This window comes from Sesamum indicum, linkage group LG9, assembly GCF_000512975.1.
Source record: "Sesamum indicum cultivar Zhongzhi No. 13 linkage group LG9, S_indicum_v1.0, whole genome shotgun sequence".
Classification (NCBI taxonomy): domain Eukaryota; kingdom Viridiplantae; phylum Streptophyta; class Magnoliopsida; order Lamiales; family Pedaliaceae; genus Sesamum; species Sesamum indicum.
The window spans coordinates 4,074,161-4,086,420 of record NC_026153.1 but is presented as its reverse complement, the minus strand read 5'-3'; the positions used below and the strand labels follow the sequence as shown (position 1 = coordinate 4,086,420).

Here is a 12,260-nt window from a genome sequence, read left to right as displayed (position 1 = left end):
CAAGAGATATTCCTTTTTTTATCATCACTCCCAAAAAGCCACCTGCTTGCTCCAATCTTTCCATTTTGCAGAGGCTATCAATGAACATAGTATAAGAAAAATGATTAGGTTCAATCCCATATGAGCTCATAGAATGCAGAATTTCAAAAGCCATATTTAGCTCGCCTGCCCTGCAGAACCCGTCAATGAGAATATTGAAAGTAACTTCAGTAGGAAGTAGGCCATTGTTTATGATCTTTCTCAGCAGTTCCACTGCTTTGTAAGGTCGACCAATTTTACACAATCCTTCCATAAGCTCATTATAAGTACGGATATTTGGTTTGCATTTCTTTCTCTCCATCACCCCAAGCAACTCAAAAGCACAAACCACTCGTCCTTCTTTACAATAACCGTTAATTAGTGCATTGTAAGTTACAGTACCAGGACTAAACCCACCTTTCAGCATCTTTTTAAACATCCCATTAGCCTGCTCCATCTTTCCTTCTCTACATAGGACATCTACGAGGACCGTATACGTATGAACATTGGGCTTACACCCCTTCTTTATCATCTCATCTAGCAAACAGAACGCCTGATCGATCAATCCTCTGTCACATGTAGCTTTAATTAAAACTGTATAGGTTCGTGCACTCGGTTCACAGCCCCTCTCACTCATGTCTTCCTTCAACTTACAAGCTTCGTCTAACCTTCCCGCTTCACACAGACCATGTACAAGAATTGAGTATGTAGCACTATTAACACCACACACATCCCCTTCTGACATTAAAGCAAACACCCTGAAGGCCTCACCAAGTTCACCAGCTCTACAATTACCCAAAACTAAAGAAGTATGAATATAAACATCCAAAGCATATCCGAGTTTCAAGACGCTAGAAACGAACATCTCGGCGGCCTGTACAAATCCATTCTTACACAAAGCATTTACAACTGTCCTGTAATCAATCCCACTCGCATCAAACCCGTCGCCCAACATTCTCTTGAACACCAAAAAAGCCATCAAACCCATATCTAACTTCGCCAAACACATCAAAAGCATACTATAACAAGGATAGTTAATGCGAAAACCGGCCTTTTCCCGCATGTCATCAACAGCACCAATCAGCTTCAATATCTCATCATGAGAACTATAACACTCTTTAATTAACAAAACAAGCACTTTATGCATAATCCCGTATAACTTATCAGATTCTAACAAATACAGTAACTGAATTCTGCCGTCCATATCATAGCAATAAGTAGATTGTTGGGATACCCACTTGAAAAACTTGAGACAGAGTGGAATGTCCCTGCTGTGGGAGGCTATAACTCTAGAAACTAAGTGCGGGTTCAAGTGAGAAACGAGGGATTTAAGGTGATTGCTCGTTTGCCAGTTGGGTTTCTTGAGCAGGGCCGAGATGTCAGAAACTGCGTTGTTTGAGGGGCGTGGAAGAGTAGTAGTAGAAAGCAGGGAGACGGACTGAAGAGCATGAAAATGGGGTTTGAGCGAGAAGGGTTCAGTTCTGACTACACGAAACAACATGCATTAGCTTAGGTGCAGAGTGTGTGTGTGTGGGGGGGGAGGAAGTGTAAGCAGAATGAAGGAAGAAGAGCTTTGGGTATTCTCTGTTTGTTTTAGGGTCAAAATTCCTCGGAGACGATGCTCTTCTCTTCTTTTGCTAGCCCTTGTTACATGACTTAATGGCCACGGGCCCTTGCCGTTACAAATTTAACAGCAGTACAAAAAATGCCAAGAGGAGCCTATTTGTTTTTAATCATTTCAAGCTATTTTAAAAAGTATGACACCAATATTGTAAAATATTCTAAACTATAGTACATAAAATGTGATTTTCTCTTTATTTACGGTGATATTAATGTATTGATTAAATTAAAAACTATTTTAATTAGTTGTTTACTATCATTTTAATTTTGAAGAATACAAAAAACCGATCCTTGGTAGGAAAAATGAAAAACTATGCAGAAATCATTTTTAATTTTACTCCGACGTGTACGCAGGAGAGATAATACAACATCCATCACAACTAATTAATGAATTCATCACGAATAGTTCAAATTAATTCTAACCAGACTTTATTAGTATATAATTTTGATAGAATGATGAATTGCATAACAAATTTGATCAGTATAATGAAATTGGTTTAGTTTAGTTGGACTGAATCTTGAAAAGAAATAAAAAAAAAAAAACCCTTTAGTTACATGCATCATCTTGTCTAATAATTTTGGATTCTTAGGTACATAACTTATAGCTCACGTCGAGGTCAAATTTCCGACCACGCCAATATACGATCTACACATGTAACGAGAGGCGTCTGAATGTCATGGACAGACTATTGTGTTCTGTCCTATCACCCCATTATCCCACATAAAGTAACCATAAATAAACATGAATAAATGGATCATCCATGTCAAGCGATATTCTATACATACTTAAAGCCAAGAATCCTTTTTCTTATTATGACAATGATATTAAGGGATTTCTATTTATGGCTCCACGATGATCTTCCCAGTCGCATGGCCATCGATGCTCTTAGCCCAAGCATCTTCGGCTTTGCTCAGCGGAAACTTAGAGTCGATGATTGTCTTGAGCTTCCCTTCTTTCACTAACTGAACAAGATATTGCAGGTTCTCACCTTTGGGAATGAGAAGTAACGGCACCAGTTGTTTTTTAGAGAAGGTGAGTTTCTTCATAGCAAAAGTCCAGAAAGCTCTAGGTCCTGGAGTGATATCGATTACCTTCCCATTTTCGCTCAGGTTTGGCTCAAAAATGGACCACGGAAAGGCCGCTGCGCAGTGAAGCACTGCATCATATTTCCTGCCTGATGGGCTCTCAAGAGCTGCTCCTTCTGGGGTTTTATAGTCGAGAACCTCATCTGCTCCCAGGCTTTTCACTAAATCTACATTGCGGGCACCACAGGTAGCTGTTACGTGTGCATTTCCCAGCTTTGCGAGTTGAACAGCATATAGACCAACACCACCAGAGGCCGCAGTTACAAGAATGTTCTTCTGGGGCCCACTTCCATCGAGCTTAAGCCCAATAGTTTGGGTGAGAGCCATGTGAGCCGTAAGACCAGCAACAGGGAGACCTGCCCCTTCAGCAGCCAATACTTCAGGAGGTCTTGGAACTGTCAAACTTTCCTTAGCCACACCATACTCCGCAAAGCCACCTCCTGTCTGTTTCATGTTCAGGAACGGAAAGAAAAAAAGCATAATACAAACACCTATATTTTATTTCACCGGATAAAGCCAGCAAGAACAGAATGATGAGAAGAACCAGAAAACAACTTTATGCTTACAAGAGAATTCAGCATAGCAACAACTTTGTCACCAGGTTTGAAGTTTTTTATTCCAGGTCCAACCTCAACCACCTCTCCCGCTACATCAGTAGCTATGCCAGAAAAAGGAGAAAGATTAAATAGAATGATGAAAAGAACAAAAAAGGCAACTAACTTGGACAATCTGAAATTTCTAACTTGGAAGTCCAGGCACACTGGAGCAGGTTCTTTTATAACATTGCATAAACCAATAAAAGAAAACTGTAAATGCAAGAAAGATGGCAGCTAAAGATGCAATAACTTCACCAGAAATACCTATTTCAAGAAATTAGAACAGGTAACAATACGCTCTAGTAATTATTTCAACTGCCATTCTAATTCATGGTCAACATTTACATACTTTAAGCACATTGAAAAGCAGGACAGCACTATTGTCACCGGATAGTTCTCTTAACATAGTCATAGAATCCATATATCTCCCTTATCCAGATATTTAGTTCTTGTGCCACAGGGTCCCCACAATAGTTTCATCCTTGGACATGCCTCTTGCGGTTTCTAGAGAGCAAGCAAGCCAAAGTCAAAATTATCTTAAGCTGCAGCAGTTCGGGATGCCACAACGCTAAGCTGACCATATAAATTGCAACAAGTTGCACATTTCTCCTATTTTTCCCAACCATAGTTAGCAAGCAGAAGAAGTTTATCTGCCTTTAATTCTTGGTATTAACTCAGGTAGTTGTTTCCCGGTGCATTGCAATGTTTAGAATCCCATTTACTTCCAAGGTTAAAGAATACACAACACAATCATTATCTGTAAATTGCTGTTAGAAACTGGAATCAAAGGTAAGACATGAAACACAGAAACCACTGGTCATCCACTTCCTGCAGTTATTCAGATGACAAAGATTCAATATCAGCTAACATTTTATACAGTTTTTCCAACTGTTGGAAATAATTGCATGGTGAATCACAAGGTTTCTCCAGCCAACACATTACTGGAAAATCCAATACCTTGTTGCATATCGGCACTATGTGCTTCTTTCAACACTAGTGCAGGCTAAGGCACTCTTATTCTAGACATAACTGATCCAATACCAGAAATAACATTACTTTTCATTTAGGGCAACAAACAAACATCAATATCCCAGTGTCCAACATAATCCAACATTGTTTAAATCAAAATTTAAGGACTGGAATGACAATAAGCAGGTCAAAAGATTTCTGGATAATCGTTAGAAAGCTTACTAGGTATAAAAGGAAATTTCGGAGGAAGAAGAGGACGTAAAATGCCACTCTGGATTTTCCAATCAACTGGATTTATGCTTGTGGCCTCTAACTTTAGCAAGACTTCACCTTTACTCGGAGTTGGAACAGGAACTTCAACATGCTGCAAGAAAGTAACTATTTATTAATTATAGCACCAGAAATCAGTGTTGAAACTTATTCAATCTGCAACACAACATTTTATGAATTAAAAGATTTTTCAATTTGACTACTCATAAATTCCATTGAACCAAGGGTATTAGAGAATCAAAAAGCCTGGTGCAAACACCAGATGCACGGCACTTTGTGATTAACAAGGAGAATACAAAATCAAGCGAACATGGAACCCCGTTGTCTCACTATATCTTCACCTAGTAAATTTGTCATTTCAATGTCTGGAAAACTAGCGATGTACAAACGTACCCAATTTAAGGGTCATTGACACTTCCCACAATGAGAGACGGAGGAAATATATCTTCATGTGTCTTATGAACTTCCAGGTGCTTCATATACTTTTATTTTCTAGAACTTTTCCACTGTATAAGAACTAATATAACGCTATGCATAAGTGTTCACCGAATTATTGATGTTGAAACACAATATGCATATTAACCAAAAAAAAAAGAAAAAAGAAAAAGAAAACAGACACAAAATAACTCCTAAAACAAATGTAGAAAAAGCTTGAAACAGCTCGCATTTGTGAACATTGTCTTACAACTAAATCAATTCTATGATCTACAGCATGCATAATTATTAATTGCATATTGAATCATAATGCATTATAAATTCAAAAATCACAGCAGTGTTTTACACTGCCAGAAATGCTGAACAGATTGAAACTAAGAAGCCCCTTTCCTTCTCAAGGCATGAGCTGAGCACACAGACAAAGTATCACGCTCCATCACTTCAAAAGTAGCCATAACTTTTGCATTTAATCCAAAAATTGTTCTTTTTTTTTTGTGTGTGTGTGTGTGAACGCACACACAGACACATATTATATATCTATCGGAACTGTCAAATTTCATGTTAACAACCACATATGATTCTCAAATTATGCTAACCAACACCGAGATTATAAGTCTAAAAACTTTTTTCTAGGAACCCCACTTGACTGGAAGTTATCTCTTCAGCTCCCCAACTGGTACTAAACATGTACTGAACCAACCACACACACACACACACACACATAATCCAAACAACTAATTTGCAAGTAGGAACACAAATTCCGGTGTCCGAAACGAACAAATTGTTAGAACACACACGCGCACGCACACACAATTTGACAGCCAAAAACCTTATAAAAAAAGAACCATTCTTCAAAAAAACTGGAAGATATTCAAAAATCCGAAATGATGAACTATTAAACCAAGATTCCCATAAAATTACAAGAAAAGAAAAAGAAAAATCAAAACAGTGAATTACCTTTAAGCCAGCAGCTCCACCACCATAGCTCTCGTACTGAAGCGCATGCATAAGCCTCCCCGCCATACCCAATCCTCCAACTGCTTTAATTTCAAAAACTTTTTAGAAGAAAGATTAATGAATATACACAGAAAATGAGTGGAGACTGTGATTTTCTTTTTCTTCTTAGTATAGAAGGATTGAGAAGCTCCAATGCGTCCAGAAACTCAGCATCAAAGAGGTGCAGCGCAAAAGGAATTAAATAAGATTAATGACATTTACGAAGTTACGATTACAGCCCCAGCTCACGCATTGGTGGCCACATCCCAATCAATCCTGTTGCTTTCACTGTGCCCTAATCGAAATTTTGATTCCCATCACTATCTATGTATTCAATTTCACTCTTGGTTTATAATCATATGGCAATGTATAGTAGTAATATAACTAATTTATTTAATTTTTTAAAATTTACATTAATTTGACAAAATATTTTTTTATTAATATAATATACTGATTTATATATTTTATTCTTATTTATATTATATTTTAAAGTATAGAAAATTATTTATTATATGCACACTGGAACGATGTGCCACAACGACTAATATTTTTAATAGTAAAATAAAATTCACAATTGCTAAAATTGTTTTAAATAAAAATTGATTATTATTGAAATTCAAATAATAATATTAATAATATCCAAATAATATACCAATATTAATCAATTATGAATTGAGATAGAACGAATGGCAAAAGCTAGTAACAAATAATGAAGTTAAGTATAAAATTATATTTAAACTTTAGAAACTCGACTCAATATTTAATATTTATTTTAAAAAACTGTATTTTTGGTACTAATATTATATTTTAATTATTCAAGTTGAATCGAATGCTGATTTATTTATTTATTTTTATTTTTTATCCTTAGTTTCTTTTTAAAAATTTATAGAGAAAGTGGCGAGAAAAAAGGCAAAGACATACACAACTTTTTGAAATAATAATTAAAGTAAAAAAATATGGCTTTCATAATATCTTTAATTGAAAATTATATTAATTTAATGTTACAATTCAATATAAAATATAAATTTATTAATTAAATCAAACACAACAGTATGTCCCACAAAAATTTAAACAAACATAAAATTACATATTTACCATCGAAAATTAAAAAAAAAAAAAAACGCAAACAAATAAGCGTATCAACACTTGTACAACATAATTAATGAGTTCACATTCAGACCGCCATGTAATACGAAAAGGATTTATTAAGAGCACTTGTTGTTTGTCGTCGATATAAAAGTACGAGAATAGCCCTAGTTCGTGTGTAGGTGGCAAACTCACAATCAGCTCAATCCTTGTAATAATGTGGAGGCTATGTTTACTTTTTTGTTTTTACAAGCTCTCATATTTCTATTAGTCTCTATTGTGTAGGAATGAGAATAGAGTGGATTTGGAATCACTTTTGCGAGACTTCATATTCGGCTCACTTCAATTTTGCAATACTTCAAACCTTGGCCCTAATTGGATACAAAATCCATCCCACATCACCCGGTTCTCTAACTTGCAAAATCTGATTCATTTTTTTTTGTAAATTAATTAATATAATCTTTTAAAATAAAAAAAAAATATTTTTATAAATACCAAATAAAAAACATTTACTATTTTATAAATATATCTACTAAATAAAAATCAGAAATCTTAAACAAATATTATTCGTGGAGGGTTTGGGATGGGCCAGGGGCAGGGCTCAAAGAAGTTCTAGTGTGGGCCCAAGTTCAAGTCCAAGTGTTAGCCCAAACCTGAAGCCCACTCCCATCCAATACAAAATTCAAGAAACCACCGGCCACCTCTCCGCCCTCCGCCACCACCAATGGCCCTCCTTCTACCTCGTGTCAACAGAACCTCCCTCCTCCGCCTCTCACTCCGCCGCATCTCCACCACCACCGTTGTCCGAGACCCTTCACCCTCGGCCCCATCCCAAACTGTTCCAGCCCCACCACCAAAATCCCCACGGACCCGAACCCCACTGGAAAAACAATTCGACACATGGCTCCAAGCCCTCAAGCCCGGGTTCACTCAATCCGACGTCGTCGATGCCCTCCGTTCTCAACCCGACCCGGACCTCGCCCTCGACATTTTCCGGTGGACGGCCCAGCAGCGGCACTACAAGCACAACCACCTCACCTACCTCTCAATGATCGAAATCGCGGTCTCTGGTAAGCGTTACCGCGTCGCCGAGACTTTAATCGAAGAAGTGATCGCCGGCGCGTGCCCTCCAAGCCTCCCCTTGTTTAACACTATGATCAAGTTCTGTTGTGGCCGGAAATTCTTGTTTAATCGGGCCTTCGATATCTACAAGAAAATGGTGAAATCCGAGGATGCTAAGCCGAGTCTGGAGACTTATGCGTTGCTTTTGAATTCGCTTCTGAGGAAATTTGATAAGTTGAATGTGTGTTATGTTTATTTGCATGCTGTTAGATCATTAGCTAAGCAAATGAAGGCTTCTGGGATTATTCCCGACGCTTTTGTTCTGAATATGATCATCAAAGCTTACTCAAAATGTCTTGAAATGGATGAGGCCATTCGGGTTTTTCGGGAGATGGGATTGTATAATTGTGAGCCAAATGCGTATACTTATAGTTATTTGGCAAAAGGGTTGTGCGAGAAGGGTAGGGTGAACCAAGGATTGGTATTCTATAAGGAGATGAGAGGAAAAGGGTTGGTGCCGAAAGGAAGTACTTATTTGATCTTGATTTGTAGTCTTTCAATGGACAGGAGGTTTCAAGATGCGATCGACATTGCATTTGACATGTTGGGAAGCTCCATGTCACCTGATTTGCTGACTTATAAGACGTTGTTGGAAGAAATGTGTAGGGATGGAAGGGGTGATGATGCATTCGAACTTCTTGAAGAGTTCAGGAAACGAGACAGTTTTATGAATGAGAAGACTTACAACACTTTGTTGAATGGGTTGCACTTCCTAAGTCGAGATCTTTAGTTGCTTTGATTTCTCTTACGGTCTTTTAAACATGAATACACATTGTTTGAGATAATATCCAACGACTGAAATCACATAGATATTCTATTCATATTGATGGTTGGATAGGCTGAGTTTCCAAGTGTCATATGAAGTGCTTTTCGCTTTGTGGAGTTGGATTTTTATGAAACTAGTGACTGCACTACTGATTCCTCCTTCAAGCAGCGGAACAAATATTGGACAAGTATCGGTTTGCTTCCTTAATACGGGGAGTTTAGTGTCTTCTAATTAAAGCCTCATTCATTTCACTGCAAGCATCTGAAAGAAAGGTCCATACTAGATTCATCTGTTATCAGATGCTGTGTGTTCTTATCAGTGGCTCGGTTTTACATTTTGATGTTCTTCTATGCAATTATGTCTGGTGTTCTGATTCTACGGTGGCTGCTATAATGGTGACAAAGACCATAGCTATTGTTGCATCTTGATATTCTTGTTTATATGAGGTGTACCAGAGGATATCTTCGTGGAATAAAAGCCTTGCCCCAGACAGCACCCTTCTCCGAGTTATTACTAATGCAAGGTATGTGCTGGTTTCTCCCGGTGTTGAGCAACGGATCGGGTATTATTAATATGTGTCTTTGTAAGCTGTTTCACTGGCATTTGTCGGGTTTCTTGCAAAGTCAAATGAAGATCCCTGCCTTTAGTAGTGTATGTTTGTGAGGAATGTGTAATGAATTCTTGTAAACACTGATGTTGTATTTATACTTTCTATCTTTTTTGATAAATCATAATGTTAAGTTATAGAGAAAATGTCGTCAATTGGTCTGTCAATGATTTTTGGTCCTATGGTCATTTTATCATTTATTAGATTATCCACCGAAAAAAAACCGCTAGGAAACCCGTTATATGTTGTTCCAGAGATCAAAGAACAACCGTTTGAGAAGTTTATCAAAGATGAAGCTTAATATGATACAGAACATGATAAGTGTCTGGCTACAAAATGTCACCACTAATCATCAGTAGTATCTGAGAATTACAAAAGAACCATAAAAAGGTACGACCCCTGGATGGCAATTGCTCTTTTCTCCGAACATTCAAATTAGATATTATTACCGGAACAGCACTGCAAGAAAAAGAATATGAATGACGAAATTCATATTGTTACAATACACAAGTTATCACTAACTATATATATGAAGCGACGGCAACTTTTACTTTTTTAGTATAACAATGGTGCTTAATAGTGGCAAAAGTGTGTCTGAATTATAGCAGTTGACTGACGCATACATTGTGAAAATAGAAATCTCTGCAGAAAAAGTTGCATCGATGCTTTTCTTCATACTATCAAACGATTTATGCCTGTATTCGAGACTAGCGATGCCGCTCATGTGAGTTTATATCCATATTAACTATGAGTTGTTAAATCATAAATGATATCATCATTATTTATAAATTCAACGATTGACAATTTATGTGGGCACAAATTTACGTGGTGAGGCAAATAGCACCAACCCAGCTGATTGAGTGCTCCATTTTGGCCATCCACATCATACATGGCGCTAAAATATATGATGGCTAGCTTTCATCCCTAGCTACAAGTCATCTACGTATTATGTGGACTTGGTCCTCTTAGGTGCGTTAGAGCTGGAAAATTTTTACTCAGATCAGGTATGATTGTATTTAAATCAATTATATAGGGAGTGCAATACATTTGTCGATGTGATTGGTGTACAGTTCAAGAAAAGTGACCAATTACAGAACAAGTGTGTTAAACCTTTTTTGTAATTGATTTGATTCAATCAAACTAGGTTTGGATAAGACTTTTCCATTAGAGCTCATTCAAGATCTTGTATATGTGTGTCAAGAAAAATTAAGAATGACAATTCAAATAATATGTATTATATCTTGTGATAACTAAAATAAATATAATTTTTGTTGTTATTAAAAATTAAAAGAAGTATTATTAACCTAATAGAATAACAGTTGTTATTGATGCTGGATACATATATACATAATTTTTGGCAGACAACTTTTAAACAATCACCTAACGTTCGTCTGCTAATGAATGAGAATGATTCTATCATTTCCCACTAGTGAACAAGCGATCCTGAACTGCAGAAGCTATCATCGTGTGGTGCTATAACTAGTACTGTTCCCATTAATGAAGTAATCACTGGTCAATGCAGAGGATGAATCATCATTAGCTTTCCATTTCTGCAAGACTTGTGGGAGGCTCATGTGGACGTCGATCCCGAAGCTGTCATCTTCATCTGCCCCGGCTGCCCCTGGCTTCCACTGCTCCACCAGAGACGACAGCACGTTGACGGGGTGGCTCATGTCGGGCCGATGCTGAGGCTCTCTGACGGTGCAGTGGCCAGCTAGCTCGGCAACTTTCCATATCTTGTGGAAGCCCTCTTCGTCCATGGTTGAGCTTAGGGTGGGGTCCACGGCGGCCCTTACGGCGTTTTTATCGTTGAGGAGGCGGCGAAACCATGTTACCAAGTGGCATTTTTCCTCAGGCAAGGAGTCGTCTAAGGCTTTTCTCCCTGTGATCATCTCCATCAGGATCACCCCAAAGGCATACACGTCAACTTTTGTGGTAACTTTTCCTGTGGCTGTTTATCGACTTAAATAGTTAATACATGTCTGATTGTATGATGATATTATATTTCAGGTTGATGAGAAAATGTGCATGAAAATCATCTTTCAGAAAGTATGATTTCCATAAAAGTTGATCTATGTACTAGTACATACCTGCGTATTCTGGAGCAAGATAACCAAAGGTTCCAGCTAACTTTGTTTCAAAGGAATGGTTTCCATCAGGGGCAGCTTTCACCAGGCCAAAATCAGAAACCTTTGCCCTGATATCATCTCCCAGAAGGATGTTGGAGGGCTTCAAATCTCTATGAATAAAGCTCTGCTGAGCCAAGCTATGCAAATACTCAACCCCTCTTGCAACATCCAGAGCTATAATCACCCTCTGGTTCCAAGTGAGTGGAGGAGATCCTGTCTTTTTCCATTGGAACAAATGCTCACAGAGACACCCCTTCGGCATGTACTCATAAACCAGAAGCCTTTCACTGTCGTTGTTGCAAAATCCATGCAGGGCAACCAAGTTCCGGTGCCTTACCTTTGTGAGGACCTCGATTTCAGACTTAAACTCGTTCAGTCCCTTGTCAGTTATAAAAGAGGATTCCATTCTCTTGACTGCTATTCTAGTGCCATCATGGAGTTGTCCTCTGTAGACAACCCCGAATCCTCCCTTTCCTAATATGTTGTTTTCGTTGAAGTTGTCTGTTGCTTCTCTGAGTATGTCAATTGGGATGGTAATATTTCCACCATCATATACATGA

General features: G+C 37.9%; 4 protein-coding genes across 4 annotated transcripts in view; 1 reads left to right on the top strand and 3 right to left on the bottom strand.

Moving 5' to 3' along the window:
• The window catches only part of LOC105170543 (pentatricopeptide repeat-containing protein At3g07290, mitochondrial), a gene marked incomplete in the record, with an annotated part of 3,443 nt that extends 1,755 nt beyond the window's left edge, over positions 1-1,688 (bottom strand). Inside the window, 1 exon segment of the mRNA XM_011091345.2 lies at positions 1-1,688. Within this exon segment, the coding sequence (XP_011089647.1) occupies positions 1-1,519 (1,519 nt within the window).
• LOC105170542 (putative quinone-oxidoreductase homolog, chloroplastic) lies at positions 2,230-6,272 on the bottom strand. Its single transcript, XM_011091343.2, has 4 exons — positions 5,952-6,272; positions 4,512-4,653; positions 3,291-3,382; positions 2,230-3,168 (listed from the first exon to the last, which is right to left on the bottom strand). The coding sequence occupies exons 1-4, from the start codon at positions 6,015-6,017 to the stop codon at positions 2,479-2,481; spliced, it is 990 nt and encodes a 329-aa protein (XP_011089645.1). The 5' UTR covers positions 6,018-6,272; the 3' UTR covers positions 2,230-2,478.
• Positions 7,762-9,671, top strand: LOC105170541 (pentatricopeptide repeat-containing protein At3g25210, mitochondrial). The gene has a single exon (XM_011091342.2). It carries the CDS (start codon positions 7,801-7,803, stop codon positions 8,926-8,928), a length of 1,128 nt encoding a protein of 375 aa, XP_011089644.1. The 5' UTR covers positions 7,762-7,800; the 3' UTR covers positions 8,929-9,671.
• LOC105170540 (receptor-like kinase TMK4) overlaps positions 10,872-12,260 on the bottom strand; it is a 3,482-nt gene continuing 2,093 nt past the window's right edge. The window contains exons 2-3 of the mRNA XM_020696783.1: positions 11,662-12,253; positions 10,872-11,522 (exon numbers count right to left, since the gene is read on the bottom strand). Coding sequence (XP_020552442.1) covers positions 11,032-11,522; positions 11,662-12,253 — 1,083 coding nt within the window. The 3' untranslated portion in view covers positions 10,872-11,031. The remainder of the gene's footprint in view (positions 11,523-11,661; positions 12,254-12,260) is intronic.

Bases quoted from the DNA above. Each gene is read 5' to 3' on its own strand.
- LOC105170542 (XM_011091343.2), bottom strand. From the start codon at position 6,017: ATGGCGGGGAGGCTTATGCATGCGCTTCAGTACGAGAGCTATGGTGGT. The intron at 4,654-5,951 runs GTAATTCACTGT...ACTTTCTTGCAG, and splicing joins GTGGAGCTGCTGGCTTAAAG to CATGTTGAAGTTCCTGTTCC. The intron at 3,383-4,511 runs GTAAGCTTTCTA...TTTCTGGCATAG, and splicing joins GAAATTTCCTTTTATACCTA to CTACTGATGTAGCGGGAGAG.
- LOC105170541 (XM_011091342.2), top strand. From the start codon at position 7,801: ATGGCCCTCCTTCTACCTCGTGTCAACAGAACCTCCCTCCTCCGCCTC.